The 20,737-nt window shown below is 38.7% G+C and overlaps 2 protein-coding genes and 1 long non-coding RNA gene across 3 annotated transcripts in view; 1 reads left to right on the forward strand and 2 right to left on the reverse strand.

Moving 5' to 3' along the window:
- Positions 1–20,737, reverse strand: part of LOC143751720 (uncharacterized) — a 286,935-nt gene that overhangs the window by 184,445 nt on the left and 81,753 nt on the right. The window lies entirely within an intron of this gene.
- Positions 1–20,737, forward strand: part of acad11 (acyl-CoA dehydrogenase family, member 11) — an 81,518-nt gene that overhangs the window by 22,865 nt on the left and 37,916 nt on the right. The window lies entirely within an intron of this gene.
- ackr4b (atypical chemokine receptor 4b) lies at positions 13,297–18,965 on the reverse strand. The gene is made up of 2 exons (XM_077244360.1): positions 18,767–18,965; positions 13,297–15,880 (listed from the first exon to the last, which is right to left on the reverse strand). Exon 2 carries the CDS (start codon positions 15,872–15,874, stop codon positions 14,729–14,731), a length of 1,146 nt encoding a protein of 381 aa, XP_077100475.1. The 5' UTR covers positions 15,875–15,880; positions 18,767–18,965; the 3' UTR covers positions 13,297–14,728.

The following is a 20,737-nucleotide window of genomic DNA, read 5'->3' on the forward strand; positions in this document are numbered from 1 at the left end:
CGGCTCTGTGATCAGATTAAAACACTTTTTAGTCAACAGATATTTTCCAAAATGTTGCAAATAAATGCTGCTCCATCTGAAAGCACTGCGAGTTTGAGTTGCTTTTAACATCCATTTGAAAAAGCACCACATGTCAAACATCTTTCCAAACATGAAGCATTTATGAACCTCTTGTCCAACAAAAGACAACATTTAATAACATGCTTTTCCTCCAAACTCACTTCATATCGACATTTGAGCATCCTTCTGTGAGATGATGTGGCTTTTTAAACAGAATAAGGCACACAACGTATTATTATTTATTTCATACTATTCTATACAGTGATAAAGGCTATGTCGATAAGCACTGAAGTATGAATATACTTTATTATCATGAAAATACCCAAGAAGGCTTGAATAACTTCTGTTTATTCAGCTACAGCAATATAGGGGCAATACAGCAATATGCCCATGGGGATTTTTGTAACAACTTGCGTTATTGTACTTCTGCGGGGCATATTTGAAGTCATCTTTATTTGTTACTAATATAAAGCTATTTTAATTTATTATGGGATCTCATTCAATGCTTTCAGAAACATTACTTTTTAGAATATTTTTTGTCTGTATTTGAAAAATGAACAGTTTAATGATTTTATTTATTGAGCAAAAATGATTTTTTATTTATTTATCAAAATAAATCAAAAACAGTACAAACTTTGCTCAAATGATCATTTTGAACAAGTATTAGCTTAAGGAATTTTTAAAAAACATTATTTTAGCTAAAGTATTTGTATAAATAATTTTTGCCTCATGCTGGTGAGCCTTTTACCCTGTGTCCCCCCCTCGCCACCTCATACAATTATAAGATTTTCAAACAAACCAACCACTTTTATGATTTATTTTCACACAAAATCTGTTGCTTCTTTAATGTTCAATAAAAACATATATATTTTTTCTGCAACCGTACACTATGGGAGTAGTGAAAAGCATATTTTGGAATACACAACACAACATTTGCCCATTTTTTTGGCCCTGATTTACAGTTTGGAAGACTCAGCGCTAGTTGCCGAGAATTGACTCAGAATTGAGTTGACAATTTTCACGGAAAATAGCATAATGTATGAATTTTTGTTTTGATTTTTGTTTTGTTTTTTGTTTAAAGCTTGGGACTCCATCTAGTTGGAGGAAATGAAGCATGCATCATATTTTGAGCCGATTTTAGAACACATATTGTTTTAATTTGTGATGCGTCTCCTAGCAACGAGGCACATGTTTCTGCATGAGCTTTTTTGTGTTAGGAATGATCTTAAAGTATGACATTACCTACTGTAGCAATGTTCAGGGAAGAAGGAGGCGGGAACCGGGAACCGGCGAACATTCAAATAAACTTTATTAAAATAAAACAAACCAAACTAAAATACCGCCAGCAGCCCCTCGCGGACTACTGCTGGCTAAAATAAAACACAAATACAAAAACGAAACTCAACTAAAATACAAGCCTGTTCCTCTCTCGATCATCAACGTCGTCGCTCCTTTATGCTTCCGCTCCTCCGTGAGAGATGCGAGATCAGTGTGCTTCACAGGTGTTGCTCATTAGCATTCGCACCACCGGACTCGCACCGTTCTCTCACTTCCCTCGGCCGTCCTGTTCGCCACATACCCCCATCGCCCCTCACAGGCCGGGGGGTACCCACGAGCCTGTGCCTACTCCCCCCCGGCGGCGGCGATCCCTGGGGGGTATGGACCGACAAGGCGAGGGAAACGCAGACGGAAGCATGAGGAGCGACAGATCGAGAGAGAGAAAAATAAAATAAAATTGGTCCGGTTCCCACAACGCGCTGCCATCTGGTCCCCCACCAGCTGGGCGATCTCCGCGGTGCCTGGCGGTGACGCTGGGCAGCCCTCGGTGGACGGCTCGACGCTCCTCCGCCACCCGGTGGACGGCGACGGCTCCTTGGGCTCTAGGGCAGACGGTAGGAGTCCCCCGCTCCCTGCTCCTCCCCTTTTCCTGGTGGACGGCAGCAGGCTCCGGCCCACGGCGAGCGGCGGCGACTCCCCCTCTCCCTCCCGGACGGCAGCTGCCCCTCCAACTCCCAGGCGGCTGGCAGCGAGCTCGACCTTTCCACCGGCAACTCACTCCAGCGCACCGCCTCGAGCGTCCATGGCCGCGAGTCCCCCGCTCCCTGCTCCTCCCCTCGTACTGCGGATGGCAGCAGGCTCCGGCCCACGGCGAGCGGCGGCGACTCGCGCACCATGCTCGATGGCACCGCGGATCCCCTACAGTGGCGAGGACTCTCTGACAGCGCGTTCCTCCCTCTTCCCGGGTTTCGGCACCAGTGTAGCAATGTTCAGGGAAGAAGGAGGCGGGAACTGGCGAACATTCAAATAAACTTTATTAAAATAAAACAAACCAAACTAAAATACCGCCAGCAGCCCCTCGCGGACGACTGCTGGCTTACCTAAAATAAACATAACGGCCAGCAGCCCCTCGCGGACGACTGCTGGCTAAAATAAAACACAAATACTCAACTAAAATACAGGCCTGTTCCTCTCTCAATCATCAACGTCGTCGCTCCTCCTTTATGCTTCCGCTCCTCCGTGAGAGATGCGAGACCGGTGTGTTCACAGGTGTTGCTCATTCGCAATCGCACCACCGGCCTCGCGCCGTTCTCTCACGTCCCTCGGCCATCCTGTTCGCCAAACCTACCGTTACCAATTTGTTTTGAGTTGGCAAATGGGCCGCTGTCTTAAGACTCGCATAATTACCCATGAGGTTTAACAATTTGCCAGCTTTTATAGGAAATCTGTTTACAAATTTCATCAAAACAAATTTCATCCTCGCCTAATGCCATGTATTCCATTGGTCAGTACAGTCTTTTGTCATTGCTAGTTGTGCAAACATAATTTCTCTCAGCACTCTTCACTCTTCCTGTCATTCTTTTCTGAATTAACCTTCTGAATGTTTTAAACATTAACTCATCCCTATGAGCAAAAAAACAGAACCAGACAGCTGTCGTCTTTACCCTTTGTCCTTCTCCTCTATTTCCATTTAACCGTTCTCATATCCTTTTCTTTTGTGACTTCCGCTACATCCACGAAGCCACAAAAATGCAAAGGCTGAACTAGCTGCCCTCCCAATGTTTTTCTCCCCCCACATTTTTTCCTCTTTTCCTTCTTTTCACTTTTCTCTCTTGGGATAGACAATTTCCTTTGGTAGCTCCCAGGCCTATGGTGAGTTTTGTGCATATCTGGTGGCTTTGAACTTCAACTTTTCACAGCTCCTTTACTCCTTTGTGCGTGTGTGCAATGACTTCCAGACCACCCTTATCATCACTGGAAAAAACAGGCCAGAGAAGCTGTGCAGCTTAGTGCGTTTCCATGTGCATGCTGACGCCTCTAGCATGACTTAATTGGTGAAGACAGTGCGGTTCTTTTGAGAGTGGTAGTTACTGATTTGTGGAAAGGGAAAAAACTGGAGAAAAGGGATAGGGGGTATTGAAGGACATCATAGTGCAGAACAGAAGACACATGTATTTACTGTATGGAATATCAATTTATATTACATCTAAATTAGGGCTGTTAAAACTTTAATCCAATTAGTTTCTTATTAAATTATATGGTGGATTCAAAATTATTAAAATGATCAATTATCAAATTCTTAACAAAAGTAAATGTATCTGTGTATATACGATAATGAATAAATTATATTAACACTACATATATTTTATATTATATTTATACTGTATGTTATATATATATATATATATATATATATATATATATATATATATATATATATATGTGTGTGTGTATATATATATATATATATATATATATATACAAAATAAAAATATTATTTCTGAAATGTTTTCAACATTTTAATAAAATGTGTATTATTTTATAAAAATAATAAATTAATTCAAAATGTGAATAACAACTATTATTATTATTATTATTAACTATATCTAATCATTTACATCTCATAAGTTATAGAATTATATATATATATTATTATTATTATTATATTTTACAAAATTAAGTGTTCCAAGGCAACCAGGAGCGCCACCTTCGTGGAGAGGAACTTTAGCTCGACTGAGTGCAATGGCTTGAAGGGAGCTCTGCAGCGCAGATAAAACAACTGCGATGTCACAAGAGGGCATATGTCCCACTGAGGAACCTGATGACCAGGTCATGCTGTCCTGCTGCCGTAGACTCCACAAGGCAGTGATGCACTGAGATCGCAGCCACATAAACCTTCAGGGTGGACGGAGACAGCCTTCATTCCAATTTTCTGGGATCTTCTCGGCGAGAAGAACAGCAGGTGACGAAGAGGTTGCACTTCAGAGCGTAGGTGTGTCTAGTGGACAGGGTGAGGTGGGAGGGTACTCAAACCTTCCGTGTCCCGTCCAGGACCCACACGTGCAGGTTCCAGAGATCGCAACCAAAAGGACCTGCTCCTCGTCCTCCCTGATCTTCCACAGAACCCAGATGCTTTTGACTCCATAAGAGGAGATGGCGTGCGAGTTGCGACATACAGCGGGAGCGCAGACCACCCTGATGGTGGATGTAAGCTACTGTCGTCATGTTGTCTGAATGGACCAGAGCCTCATCCACCGGAGCCCCGAATGAAACACTGGGTCCCCAACAGTCTTTTCAACCACGCAGTATCATAATTAATGTTATAATAATTCAAATGATCACAGAAGTACTGGTATAAACGTTTCTAGTTCTGATGTTAACACTGATGTCTATCCCAGTGATAACTTTTTTTGACGCTTTAAAGCTGCAGTCCTTAGTAAGAATTTTCACCGGAAAATGTAATCTGAACAAGTTAGTAACATACTCTTTTGTTCTGACCAACTAAGGGTAAAAAATGCATTGCAGTTAATTGCACCGATTAAATCTAACGATCGCTTATGTTGTGGATTTTTCCCTAAACCTAACTACTCTAACTTACACTTCGGTGAGTCTACAGTCGACTACAGCCTTTTACCTAAACTTCAGCGAGTCTACAGTCGACTACAGCATCCGTCTAGTCCTATACTCCAGCGAGTCTACAGTCGACTACAGCCGAGTTTACATTGTATTAATTCTAACTTGTTTTCTAACTTACCCTAAACGAACCTGCTGCGCAGCAGAAAATAACAGACAGGCTTGAGCAAATGTCCTTTAAATGCTTTAATCACGGCCAGGAGAGTTCTCGAGCAGTTCTCAGAGAATCTCCCTAGTAGAAGCAAGGCCGGTGAATCTCAGACAAATCCCATTGAGAATCCCATCAGTAAACACGAATACAACAGTTTTTATAGAATAGACATGATACATTACCACGAGTTCTCAAACCCAGACATCTCAAAACAGAATCATCATGACTAACATATCACGCTCTCAATCATCACGATTTGTTACATTGTCAAAGCAAGTCCCCCCTTTCATTACCCTTTGTTAGTAACATCAGCAAAAATATCCTGTATCATCAAAAACATTGTGAGAGGTTAGTATTTCAATCAATCATTTCACAATATAACGGTTAGTCAAATTTAAAAGTTCCTTTGACCAAAGTTATATTAAGTCAAATGTTTAGGAGGTTAGACATTGTCTGCTATAGAGATGCGTGGTTGGCGGTTATAGCCGTGGACTCCGCGGATAAACCGCGGATCGGGCGTATGACGAAACAAAAAAAAATATTTTAATTAAATTCGGGCGGGTGGCGGGCGGCTTCTAGTCTCGCGACTGTCATCATCAGCGCCTTGTATCAGCGGATGGCGGGCGGGAAAATTGGTCAAAAACGTTGGTGCGGATGGATGGCGGACGGATGATGAGTCTTGTGATGCGGTTGCGGATGAAATAATAGCCCATCCGCGCATCTCTAGTCTGCTACATCCTAGAAGAAAAAGGAAGTAAGCTCAATTTAGATTTATTGTTAGAATCAGGAATGGAAGTTTTAGTCATCTTCAGACATAGGACCAAAGGAAGTGTTAGAACTTATCACGAGATGTTAGTATAATTCATATCTTTGTGGTTAGTATCATAATTAATCTTTATCTCATTAAAAAATCCATCACACTTATCATATCACGTCAAACCGTGCAAATTATACTTTGTTCTCAAATTGTAAATGTTAACAACATCAGCATTGCGTGACTACATTTAATGCCCTTCCGGTATTATCCTTGTTTTCGCATGGGCCCGCTTGCGGTCTCTATTATTCTGTAGCCACTCCGAATTCTGAACAAAGTCTTTTGCAATTTACAACGGATGAATCTCCAGTTGTCACTGGTGATTGTCGTTTGAACCTTTCTATATCCACCATCAAATTGCTAAGTTTAATTATATCAAGTGCTGTGAGAAAAGCACTATAAATCTCCACCTCCAACATCCTCACACGCAATATAGCCTTCTAGCCGCGACACCTTCTTTACGTGTACAGATGTGACGTAATGACGCGAAGACATGCTCGAATTTCCCGCGGAAATCCACCAGTACCCTTGGAATTAAAAACATTAGTAGTACTTTGTTTTACAGTCCTGTTCCACATGAACATACTATGTACTTATTGTAGTAAAACAAAACTAGAGGTATTTCGGAATTCATGGAAGGAGAGCTCGATTGCTTACAGAGAGTCTTTAAAAGGTGCTAGATCTGCTTATTTTTCAACCCTATTAAAAGAAAATAAACATAATCCAAGGTATTTATTTGAAAAAGTGGCTACACTAACGAAAAAGAAAGCTTCAAGCCCAGAAGTTTCCAAGAAACACAGCAGTAATGACTTTATGAACTTCTTCGCTTATAAAATTGATAATATTAGGGACAAAATTATGACTATGTCACCGTCTACTACAGCATCACATCAGGGAGTGCATTATAGTCTCCCTGAGGTAAAATTTGATTCATTTGTTGCCATAGGAGAGGAAGAATTTTGCAAACTCGTTAATTCATCTAAATCGACAACATGTATGTTAGACCCTATACCGACTAAACTACTGAAAGAGATGCTTCCAGAAGTCATAGATCCTCTTCTTAACATCATTAATTCGTCTTTGTCTCTAGGATACGTACCAAAAACCTTTAAGCTGGCTATGATTAAACCGCTTGTTAAAAAAATGCAACTTGATCCTACAGAATTAGGCCGATCTCAAATCTACCTTTTCTGTCAAAGATACTAGAAAAGGCAGTATCCTCACAACTGTGTTCCTTTCTTGAAAGAAATGGTATCTGCGAGGATTTCCAGTCAGGATTTAGACTGCACCATAGCACTGAGACAGCTCTCATTAGAGTCACAAATGATTTGCTCTTATCATCCGATCGTGGTTGTATCTCTCTATTAGTGTTACTTGATCTTCGTGCTGCATTTGACACCATTGACCACAACATTCTCTTAAATAGACTAGAAAACTATGTTGGCATTAGTGGAATTGCATTAGCATGGTTTAAATCATATTTATCTGACCGCTATCAGTTTGTAGCATTAAATGAAGAGATCTCATCGATCACAAGTTCAGTATGGCGCACCACAAGGCTCAGTACTAGGACCGCTGCTGTTCACTCTATACATGCTACCTTTAGGAGATATCATTAGGAAACATGGAATTAGCTTTCACTGTTATGCTGATGATACTCAGCTCTATATTTCTTCCAAACCTAACGGAACTCACCAATTCACAAAATTATCGGAATGCATAGTTGATATCAAAAATTGGATGACTACTAATTTCCTACTACTAAATTCTGAAAAAACAGAGAATCTATTTATTCCAATTTATTGGACAAAAAACTTCCACACGTAATAACCTAGAATACCGTCTAACACTTGATGGCTGCTCTGTTAAGTCTTCGTCGTCCGTTAGGAACCTGGGTGTGCTCTTTGATATCAATCTTTCATTTGAAAGTCACGTGTCTAGTGTCTGTAAAACCGCATTTTTCCATCTTAAAAATTATATATCTAAATTACGTCATATGCTCTCATTGACAAATGCGGAAGAACTAGTTCATGCGTTCATGACATCAAGGCTAGATTATTGTAATGCTCTACTGGGTGGTTGCTCTGCACGCTTAATAAACAAACTACAGCTAGTTCAAAATGCAGCCGCTAGAGTTCTTACCAGAACCAGGAAGTACGACCATATTAGCTCGGTTCTATCAACACTGCATTGGCTCCCTATTAAACATCGTATACATTTTAAAATATTGCTGATTACTTACAAAGCACTAAATGGTTTAGCTCCCCAGTACTTGAGCGAGCTCTTAACGCATTATAGTCCTTCACGTCTATTGCGATCTCAAAGTTCTGGCCAGTTGATAATACCTAGAATATCTAAATCGACTGCTGGCCGTAGATCCTTTTCCTATTTAGCACCAAAACTTTGGAACAATCTTCCTAACATTGTCCGGGAAGCAGACACAGTCTGTCAGTTCAAAGCTAGACTAAAAACACATCTCTTTGACCTAGCATTCACATAACACTCTATAGACTTCTATAATTCAATATTAGGCTGCTTAGATTAGGACAGCCGGAACTGGGAACACTTCCCTTAAATCCTGATGTACTCGTTACATCATAAGAAGAATGGCATCTACGCTAATTTTAGTGTCTTTGTATATCCCGAGGTTTTCCCGCAGCCTGCCGGATCCAGGCCGTTTCCAGATCTGACGAAGGACTTTCGCCTGGACCTGATGACAATGCAGTGCTGAAGTGCCAACTAGCCTCTCCCTATGGAGGATCCCTGTACCACTCTACAGATAAAGCGTTGTGGAATTTTTCGGTTCGCGTACCTACCCAAAGTGATAAGATAAAATAAAATTCTGCATCAAAATTTATAGACAAGACAAGTAGTTTGTTTAGGCACGGTTTATAAGGAATTACAAACCTGCGCACATATATTCAAACGCACATAACTATAGAATCAATTCTTAATGCGCAAGTGAACGCCATCAGCGTCTATCACAGGTTGACGTTTAAAGTCTGTTTAGAGAGAACGGTGTCGTCTTAGCGGCCCCTAATTTAATAACAAATGATCATTTAGACGGAAGTGAATCAATCAAAACTAACTTTAGCTGGAAAAAACATTTTTCAAGAACCACTATAAAACCAAACCAATCTCTTTTACCTTAAATTATATGTTTATCTCTGTGAAGCTGCTTTGAAACAATCTACATTGTTAAAAGCGCTATATAAATGAGGATGAAAAAAAAATAATGACACTAACTAGGTACTAACCCTTGAACCTGCCCCTAAATCTTAACTTAACCCATGTAGTTACCTTACACTATTCATTACTTTTGTGGGAAGAACACTGTAAGTACATTGAAAGTGCACGTACTGTAAAATGAAGCCTTACCAAAACGTTTTGAATCGAGCTAAGGCAAGCAGATCGTTTTGAACACTGGCTGGTTATGTACTTGCTCAAATTTATTTTGGATAATTTTTAACCCAAAAAAGTTACGGAATGCGGCTTTAAATAACGATTGTATCATTACATCGTTACACCAAGTGACAGTTAAAAACATGTATTTGTCATTGAACAAAAAGTGATTTGTTCAAAAATGCTGATTTACTCGATAATGAAGCAAGTTCAAATTCAGTTAAACTGATTTAAAAAATGTATAATTAAACAGAATTTAATTAAACAGAATAATTCAATATTTTTAAAATACACTGTAGCAATTTACAATTTGTCAGAAACTCAGTAAATAACATGTTATTTTATTTAGTTGTCTTTTGAGAACCATGAGAGAATCGTAATCTTAATTTTACAAGTGGACCTCAGAGAACATTATAAAATAATAATAAAAAACAGTTCTACCCCTTTAATGTTTCAAGTTGAAATGCTGGATTTTCTTAAAATTGTCAAATTAAAAGTTGAAAAGGGTTTCTGAACAAAACAATGATACTTTGTGCAGCCGCTTCATGTGTCATTACATCCCTTACAGGGTGTCACATTCAGGTCATGCTTGCATCTGACCACCCACTCACAAACGGAGAAATCTAGTCATTTGTAGTAAACACTGTCATTATAGTGAGTAACAGCTCCTGAGCATGCTATGAATGTCCTGACACTGTAAAGCACGCACAAACACATTTGACATTTGCTTTGGTGGAACGAGACACACTCCCCTGCAAACATAGACATCCATACATGTAAATATTTATCATGATGAATACTACAATATCTAAAGCTGTGAGGCTGAATATGTGTTTTTTTATGTGGTCTGCATGACAAATCATTAGTTATTGTTATTGGCACCTGATTTGGGTCTGAATCACTTGATTTGGCTTTAGATTTTTGACAATTTTCCATCTATGGCCTCGTTTACACTGCCGGTCTTGATGCCCAATTCTGATTTGTTGCCTATATTAGATTTTTTTGACCGTCCGTTTACACGTTCTTTCAATTGTGACCCATATCCGATTCATGTGTTTACACTTGCCATTCTATCTGAAACATTGCGCATGCTTAAAGGGGGTTCTTGCACAGATGGACGAACACGAAATATGCTTGATGCTACCTCTGCAATATATGCGAAGTTCGCCAAATATCACCATGATTTTGAGGCGGAGGACGAAAAGGGACATCATTGCAGCCAGTGAGCGCATAGGCTTCAGTTATTGTGTGCGAGAGATCTCAGGAGTGGTGGGAACATACAACACGATCTCATGAAAGTGCACATCTATGCCACTAATTTTATTTCTCGCACCATTAATACGCCAAAAATAGTTTTTGCGTGCATGATACGGACATTAAACCCCTTGGGTAGGATTAGGGGTGTGGAGTGCGTGCGTATTACACGCCATAAAGTGCATATTATTGAAATTACCATTGCTTATTGAAGGCGCTATATTAATGCCTCATTCATTTATGCACGCGAAAACGACGTATCATATGCACGCAAAAACTTTTTTTGGTGTAAATGGCACGAGAAATAAAATGTGTGCTGTAGATACGCACTTTCATGTGATCGTGGCGGGCTTTAATGAGAACCAGTGAGTCCGAAATTTAAGGATGAGCTAGCCAACCTTTTATTTGATTTTGTCAACGTGTGTCCACACTCCTCTCCGATGACACCATCCGTCTCTTTGCAGATGCACGTCGGGATTGCTCTCCTCATTAAACCGTGGAGACGTAGCCTAATGCCTCAGAAAATCCGATCTGCCTGTTTACATGACAGTCGCATTGGCACATATCTGATTTATTTCCACATATGAACGAGGCCTGAAACCGATCTCGAAATATCCGAATGCATGTGTTTTTTTCATGTTTACACGGTCATAGAACATATCTGATCTGTGTCGCATATGAGCAAAAAATCGGAACTGGGTCACATTTCACTGACAGTGTAAACGAGGCCTATGAGGCCTACATGATATTCTTTGTTTTTTGTCTCTTGCCTTTTTCCAATGAATTTACTTTTTCCAGTTCCTCACCATCTGCGCCCTAGATAAGCTGTTAAATCATTCTTATGCTGCTCAGCATAACTTTCCTAATATGTTACTTTAATTTCTTAAAGTGTAACTCAACCCCTGGCAGAGCCAGCGTAGACAGAGGGGGTGAACCGAGGGCGGGGCTGAGCAGGGCACCTGAGACCTGTAGTGGCGGATTGATTGACACATGGGCGTAATTTGCGGGTGGGACATGTCCCCAACACTTTTTGCCAGGGTCGATTGTGTCCCCACCACTTTTGAAACATCTTGCGGCACGGACGTACCAATACAAATAAATAAAACATCTCCAGTTAAATCTAGCAGAGCATTAATTTAGTTTATTTGTTAAATAAGAGATGATCTAGCGCTCAAAAGTGATCAAAGTGCTTGTTGCCGTTGCGATCAGTGGTTCTCTTGTTGCTCCCGCACAGTCTTCACATGGCTTCACAGCCTCAATCCGTTGCGGAGAGACTTTCTATTCGTTCCAGTGAAATCACAAAACAAAATGCACACAAATGTGTCCCTGCTTGATATACAACCACTGATAAACATAATCGGTTTTGATGAGGAAAAAAAACAACTATACTTCTTAGTGCAGACTAGAACCCAGAACCTCTGACACACTTGGCAAAAGTTCTGCCACTGTATTGTAGCTGTTCTTTTGTTTTTTAAATACACGGAGGTTGTTGGCTTATCAAATTTTATTGCTTAATCCGTTGTCCCTGACTTTTATGGGGACTAGGAAATGGGAACAGGCATTCCTATTTATTTTGTATACTCTGCTGTATAATATAGTGTGAGTATTACAAAATTACATGCGTAGAATAGTCGGATCGATTTATTTATTCACGTGAAAATTCTCTGCACTAACAACATATATTAGGTCTCATTAAATGACAAATTAAACACAATGTACTATTTAAATCGATTGCTGGACATCGTAATGGACATCGCTAAAGATTTAGCATTGTATTAGCATCTCTTATCAATCTCTTATCGGTCATCTCTTATCGGTCTTAACTCCCGAAGCCGACGATGCTAGTAAAGGGCGTGGTGAGCTCGTGCCAGGGGCGTGGGTAGTGAGCCGTTTGCAGAGCCATTATACGTCACGTGGGGAAACAACTTCCAATAGGAAAATTCAACTGCAGTAGCCACTGTTCAACTCAAAGAGGGCAGCACTCAGACGTTTTACACCATATATTGTAGAATTAAAACACTTTATACCCAAATCTCAAAACATTTCCTCGAATCAATGAACAGCACTAATAAAGCCCCAGTCTTATAGATCATTAACTAAAAAAAGTTGTTTTAGGGTTTAGTTACCCTTTAATTCATGTTCATGTTTTTTGTGCATGTGTTGTAAAGTTTTGTCTTTTTAAAATATTTCACCAAAATGTAAAAACTTTCATTTAATTGTCTCTTAAATTCCTTTACTTTTATGGCTGATGCCATTACATTTACATTACATTTATTCATTTAGCCATTAATAATTCATAAAAGTAAAACATATGGCTGTTTATGTCTAAAATCTTGCTCATTAAGCCCAAAATCTCTGTGTAGTTTCTCTCTCCATGCCTCTCTCTGGGCTTTTACTTTTTTTATATAGTTATTTTTCTCCCCCATTTAAATAAAATGATGATTGACCACTTTTATTGTTCTGGACCTCTTTTTCCAGTCTGCTTTCCATATATCATCTGTGCTGTCAAAATAACCTCGCCATTAATTCGCATACTTTCCATCAAAGCCACACACTTACAACCAGAATCAGATGCTGTGGCTTCTATCTTGTGCATAAAGCATAATCTTCTGTACATGTGACTTGTGTATGTCTGTGTATTGTGTTTTTGTACAAACTTATGAAATCACATACGTAATTCAAAATTGGCATATAACGGCAAAACTCCAAGTGTATAAAGTATGCTTTAATATAAAAATATATTTAAATTGGAGATATATATTATTACTTTACAAATATGTAACGTCTTGGAAACAGGGTATTTTTAATACACAAGATCCCTGAGTTCACTATACACTTTCTATAAGTAGTCAATATAATAACTGATAAATGTTCCCAAATGGAATCTGTGCACTGTTTTTCCCATTTTCTGCACTGATGTGGGAATTATGTGGAATATATTTTTGTTAGCAGGTGCCATTAGTAAACAAAATATTTAATAAACACACAAGGCTTGTTAACAACAGGTTCTGTGGAATTCTTTAGGTACAGATTCCGTGCAAGTTTACTGATGAACATCATGATTTGATCTGAAAGAACAAGACAAGTGCTCTGCACAGACATATGACCAGCCTCGTCTCAATACAGCCGTGATGAATCTGATCTTCAAGCAAAAGGAACTGAATTAAATATTTGAATGCTGCTGATCCACAATCTGATTTCTGACTTGTGATGAAGCTTGAATAATAATCACAATGTGTTCGATCGTTGGCCAGAGGAGAACTAACTCTGGTTTCTCTTAACGTTTTGTTTCTCCGTTCTGCCACCTGATGGAGTTTGGGTTCCTTGCCACTGTCGCCTCTGGCTTGTTTAGTTGGGGACACTTAATATTCAACAATGTTATTGATTTGACTGCACTGACACTATTGGATGAGAAGTGAACTGAGCTGGATGACGTTATTTCTGTTTTTCTGCAGGATTGCTTTATAGATTAAATGAACTGATTTATTAATTGATGATCTTTACAATGGAACTGAATCATCACTTAACTGACTTCAGCTGAACAATGACACTATTTTCTTTTAGAGCTGCTACATGTGCAGCCAAAATGAACTCTTTGCGTCATTTAATAATTTTCCTGTTATCACTGCAAAAACTTCTTTTAAACAATCTGTATTGTATAAAGTGCTATATACTTAATGGTAACTTGACTTAGATTTTTACTTGTTCGTTAGGGAATGCGTACAGTGCACATGTAAATTTCATCATCACCATAGTATGTGCATACTGTACACACCCAGCTGGATTTTTCTAACTGCACATACTCTGTATGCTCAAGCTTGCACATATGCCATAAATTCTTTTGCACAGATTAATTAGTCTACAATGCGACAACACAGCCTTTTGTTTTTACCTGCAATTCTGGTTTAAACTAATACAACAACATTTGTCATAACTTCTGGAGAGAAATATTACAGACACTGGACAGTTGAGGCCCTGTGTTCGCTATTAAATGGAGTATAAAACTACTAGGACAAAACTGAACTATACTTAATGAACATTATACATGACTGTTATTGTCAAAGTTACTTAAACACCTTTACATTAAGATATTAAGTCCTGGTATATAGTTGTCAGTCCTCATAGTTATTGCCATGTCATATGGTGAACGCACTCGTGTCTTCATTTTCCGACAACGAGTGAGTGTGGACTTGTGTGCCTGACTTAAGGGAGATCTCGACAGTGGGCTGCTCGTTGCCATGCCGATACCCTCTGCCTGTCTGGCTACAGCGTTTGACGAGCTTCAGAACATGCATTTTAAAGGACGAACCGATAAAGACGTAGAGCACGGGATTCAGGCAGCAATGCGTTAGGGCCAGACTCTCAGTAATTTGATTGGCCCGGTCCAGGCTTTTGCTCAGCTCACATTCCGTCACTAAAATGAAGATCGCATCCAGGGCTCTGACCAGTTTTACCAGATTATACGGGAGCTGAGTCAATAGAAACACCCCTACTACCGCTATTAACACCCGAAACGCTCGCCATCTTCTCCCGCCGCGTACCCCCGCTGTAGCAGCCTGACTCAATGCTACTCCCACCCTGCAATAGCAGAACATCATCACCAGAAAAGGCAGAAGAAAGCTCAGAGACACTTCCAGAATTTCCATAGTTGCCTTAGTTGCCTGTGCCATGCTTTGCGGGTAAACCGCCCGGCAGGTATTACGGCCGCTGGAGTTCGTCACTGTGTAGAACACCATATCTGGCAATCCCAGGACAATGGCGAGCCCCCAAACCAGTAGGCACATGATCATCCTCTGCCTTCGGCCTTTTTTTCTGGTTGGGGCATGCGTTGTGGTGGAGCCTCTGGCTAGGGCACGATAGCGGTCTATGCTAATGCAGGCTAGCAGCAGAATGCTACAGCTGAAGTTGGTGGAATAGAGGGCGGAGGTGATCTTACAGGCGGCTATACCAATCTCCCAGCCGTTTACTGCATCTACTGCCCAGAAGGGCAGCGTGAGGAGCAGGAGGAGGTCTGCGAAGGCCAGGTTGAGGATGAAGACGTCTGTCAGGGTCCGTAAGCGCTTGTGGGAAAGGTAAACGAAAACAACCAGGGAATTTCCGGCCAGGCCCAGAATCAATGCTAGTGTGTAGGCAACTGGCAAAAAAAACCCAGCAAAAGACCGGACCTCTTGTTTGTCGCAAACTGTGTGTATTTCATAATCCGTGTCATAGTCACTGTGGTTAGAACTGTTGTTATGGTCATGGTAGTGGTAGTCATGTTCGTTATCAAAAAGGTGTTCCATCTTGATCTAGAGAGAGAGAGAGAGGACGAATGTAAATATTGCTGATGGTGATAATTTCATTTAGTTCTTTATACACTCTCAGAGAAAATGTGAAAAAATTGTACACTGGAAAAAATATTTAGTGTAGGATTTACTTTGAAACAATTTTCACTTAGAAATTTTTAAGTAGAATGTCTGAAATAATCTTTACTTACAACTTAAAATATTTTTTACAGTGGACCTTCACGATACAATATGATATGATAAACACTTTGCAGTCTGAAATGTTTCTTCTTAGAAAAAAATAATAATATATATACCTGTAACTATATATATATATATATATATATATATATATATATATATATATATATATGTATGTATATATGTGTGTGTATATGTATTTACATTTAAAATTACAATCTTAGAACAATACTCAAGTACTTCAATGTATGTTCAGTCTGGGAGTATCAGTATATAATAATTCACAAAATGGTGACACAAGAATAATAAAATGCCACCCAAAGAATCATTTACACACCTAATGTGAGTCTTTTGCTCTTTATTTCGCTGTGTTAGTGCTAGAAAGCTGATTTTTCTTCTAAGTGAAAAATAAATGAATAGTAGAGATAGAAGTATGAAATTGCTCACGTCTGTTTGTTTCCAGACATAATTGCTTTAAACATAATTTAAATCACAATTAAGACCTCCAAACAAGAAATAATAGCTTTCCTCCTTCCCTACTTTGAATTTGTTTTGGACATTGCTTTTAGAGTTCAAACAGGTTTTTACTTCTAATTGTATTTTGTAACTTTAGAAAATATATGTATAAATTCATAATTTTTATTGAACACATTATCTAATATAATATATTTTATCTGCTTTCAGTGCATATTATTTTTACTTGATGAAAAAAGTTGTCACGTGTTTTTCTGCATTACAAGGCAATGAGCTTTCATTTAGCGAATTTTTGTGACAATATTCTGAATTATGGGGTTTATCAGTTATCTTAAGATTCAGCGCCTTAAAACTCACATAATAATAATGCCGTTAGACTCTGCACAGCCTAACAAATCTGATTAGATTTTTAGATGTCTGTGCACTCTTTATCTTTTTTTATTTCTTCTTTCATTTAACTGTCAATTTAGTGTCATCTGTGCTTCGCTCTAACTTGAGTGTTATTTTGTTTGCTTGATCCACGTGTACCTTCAATATGCACATTTTAAATGAGCTAAGTGTGCAAGACTAAATTTTTTTCTGCAACAAAAACCATACTGCTAATTTCTTCCATTTCGTCATTCTCAGTTTTCCAGAGGGTCTTGATTGAGATAATACGCAACTCAACACAGAGACATCTACTTTTGACAGAAAACTCCCTGCACGTGTGTGCAACTTTTTTAGCTGGCCAACAGTATCCGAGCAGCTTGCAGTGCTGTTATTTATTTCAACATATACAGTAGCGCATGTAAAGAAAAGCCCATGGGCAGCTTTGTAGCACTTGAGCTTTGGATGTATTATAAGCTTTGTATATTTGCTATAGTTTGTTTGGAGTGAGGGAGAGTTTATTTAACCCTGAACGCTTTCAGGTGAAGGTTCCAGAAAAACATACTGCTAGTCGTTTGCATTTCAAAACCGCAAATCCTTGACTTTTGCCATCTGCTCATCTGGAGTTGCACATAGCACTGAGTGTACCTTCCAATCTGCTAAGCACATGCTCTTTAAATAGGGGTTCCGAGCAGATCGGATTTTGTGTGTCTGGGTGATCAGCAAACCTGCTGTTAAATGAAGATCTTTACCTAGTGCAGATTTTTTTTGTTTGTTTTTGTCTATTAAATTTTAGTCAATTAATTTTTCTAAAAAATGCTTTGGTTACTTGAAGAGTACCATACAACATTTTTTGGCCATACAACATTTCTGAACATGAACGTGTTATATTTCATAATGTCATAGCTAAAGCCTATATTATACTTTATTATTTTTCAAATAACAAAATAAAACTTTTTGTGGAGTATTTTGCTATAAAAGTTCCCTTATTTTGTTCCCTTGTTCCCTTTAAATTCCGTTATTTGTCTTTCATTTTGACGGGTGGCAAAAGTGTCCAGATACTTTTTCAGGCCATTTTGTAGAAATATGAAATGTTTGTATACATAGTACCTTGTATCATTTAATTACAAAAGTTGCAGTTTAACCGTTAACACAGGACGTTTTTTGTAGCCTCTCTGCATAATAAGTGTGTCTGTGATCTAGTGTCTGAAAGGTGATCCACTTTTCTTATTCATTAATCCATGGCTGAATTTGTAGTCTTATTGAATTACCTCTGTCTACTATGCAGCTCAGGGGTTGTTACACCCTTATACCCTGTCAGTTTAACACTGTACAGGTAAACCCTCATTCCATTCTTCTTTCTCACTGGCATACAGAAACAAGAGCTTTCTTTGGAAACACATCTTTCATTGAGTCAAATTTATAATGTATACCTGAAACCTACATTCTTCTGTGTCATTGTTTATTTTGAACTTAACCTTCCCTGTCATAAATCCTTTTGAGGATCGGTGTGCAGGACTTTGGTTTGACTTAATACATGACAGCCAAGAGTAATACATAAATACAGAGTAATAAAGTGATACATCAAAATTACATAAAACCAACTAAAGAAATCTAAATACTGACATTTGAAAGCATAGTATATGTAATTGCCATAATTCATCATCTGTTGTCAATTTGTCTGGCATTTGTTTGCTGTATTCTTAAACCAGTGTTTACTTTGAATGGTGATTCTCTAAAGTTACCCTCACGATTGTCCCCTGTTTAGCTCTGATACTAAGCGTCTCAGAACCCTTAGACTATGAGCTTCCCGCAGCTTTGATGATTGAAATTCGACTGTTGCATGTGAATTGCAGCGATATGTCTTACCTCTGTTTGTAGCGTCTGAGTCACACTCCGAAAGAACTGCCTTTAGTCCAGAAAAGTGAAACACTCAGTTGATAATTGCAGCTGGGGCAAGAGGACGGCCACGGGTGTGTGTTTGTGTGTGCGTCAGAGGAAAGAGAGAGAGACTTAGAGAAAATAAGGATCACCCTTTTCCAGCAGGTTACACAAACTCCCTCGCTATGTTTTCCTGATCATCTTCAAGCTGAATTCTTGAAATTCCAGTATATTGTGTTTATAGCATAATAACTGTTTATAATATATAACTGTGGTACCTTTCGAAAGGGTTATATCATTCAAACAAATACAAGTTATTATAAAATATATTATATTTACTTAGAGGTAAACCAAAAATGACGAAGTGGTTACACAAAATTAAGCACAATGATAACTATAAAAGCATTATCAAAACAGAAACTCTTTTAAATGTCAACATAACTGAACATTAAACACTGACATTCGTCTCCTTTTACTTAACTTAACTTGAATTTACACATAAAACAAACGCATTATAAAAACACTATTTCAACATTTATTCTCCTGATCCCCTATGCAGAGCAAGAGATGTTAAAGCAATCAAAAGTTTGTTAATGCTACAAAAATGCTTAATGTAGTCCCAACACAAATGGATTAAGTAAACTTTAATAGTTATATATTTAAGTGGAGTAAATTTAATGGAATTGAGTTGTAATAATAAATTCAGCATTTGTGTTGCTTTAGCTCATATTAAATAAATAAATTGAGCAAAAGTCTTATCTTATCTTCTCAGATATCTTCTTATCCTCTTGCAGATAGCTTTTATTTCATGATTTATATGTTATCCCTGCATTGAGCATATAGTCTGACTCTAAGATCAATATCTGAGTGCAGCACCCATGCAGACTTGGGTTATATTGGTAAGCTGCACATTTTTGTGCACCAATAATAAAATATATCTTCCGAAGTTACCAGCTCAATCACAGAAGCATTTGTTATTCCTGTACAGTGCATACACTTTTGGGGGGGAAAAATCATTTATCTAATCTAAATAGGGCTAAAAGAACAGTGGAACATAAATTAGTGGTATTTTTCCCAACTGGCATATTTTCCAAAGCTAGTTATAGGCAGTGGTTCAGAAAATCAGTGTGCGTAATTAACTTTACAGTCTTGTTACTGCTCTTTTCCGAGTGTAATCATTTACTTTGTTTGCATAGGAAAATAGCTACTGTGATTATTTTTCTAAAGAACGGCCATGTTCATGGAGGATATTAGCTGTGAGGTGTGAAACAAACTTTTTGATAGAGGGTCTTGTCTGAGTGGTGTAATTCCTTGCAGGAGCTCATCTGTGCTTAATCGTTTTATTTAAGAGAGCACTGCATTACGAAGGCCCTGCGTGATTTGTTTGTTTAATGGAGTCTGTTCTTTATGGAATGCACCATGGAGCTAACGGTCGCGTGTTTGGCTGCTTGTACGGGGACAACCTGCAGACATGAAAGGACAAGTCTGTCATATCACACCCTGAGAAACAACCTGTGTTTTCATCAAACAAATTACTAAAGTAAGAGCCGTTGCTTGCCAGCACATATACATACACACCCACACACAAAAACGCATGCAGGCTTGTGACTAACTCTTCCTTAGGAAAAACACTTGTCTTTCCAGAAATTGTGAACCTTGAGTGTTTGTTTCAAGGGTGTGCGTGTATCAGAATCTAAGGTGTGCCTCTGTTATGTGTGGAATTGTGGATTCAGCATCTTGTCCAGTGCTCGCTTCCATAAAAGCACATGAGTCAGTGTGTCCAAATTTTACCTTGTGGGAGTTTGTGGGTTTTTGTTTTCATTTCCCATGGTTATATCATAACAGGTATTTCTTTTCTACTGTAGGTTAAAAGTGAATAGGCTAAAAAAAATAATAGATATCACCATAACCTAGTTGATTGATAACATCAGAATTGCAAACATTTTTGTATTACAAGTT

The sequence above is a fragment of the Siphateles boraxobius genome, unplaced genomic scaffold (assembly GCF_051911475.1).
Source record: "Siphateles boraxobius isolate OS27281-9 unplaced genomic scaffold, OSU_SipBor_1 26, whole genome shotgun sequence".
Lineage (NCBI taxonomy): Eukaryota > Metazoa > Chordata > Actinopteri > Cypriniformes > Leuciscidae > Siphateles > Siphateles boraxobius.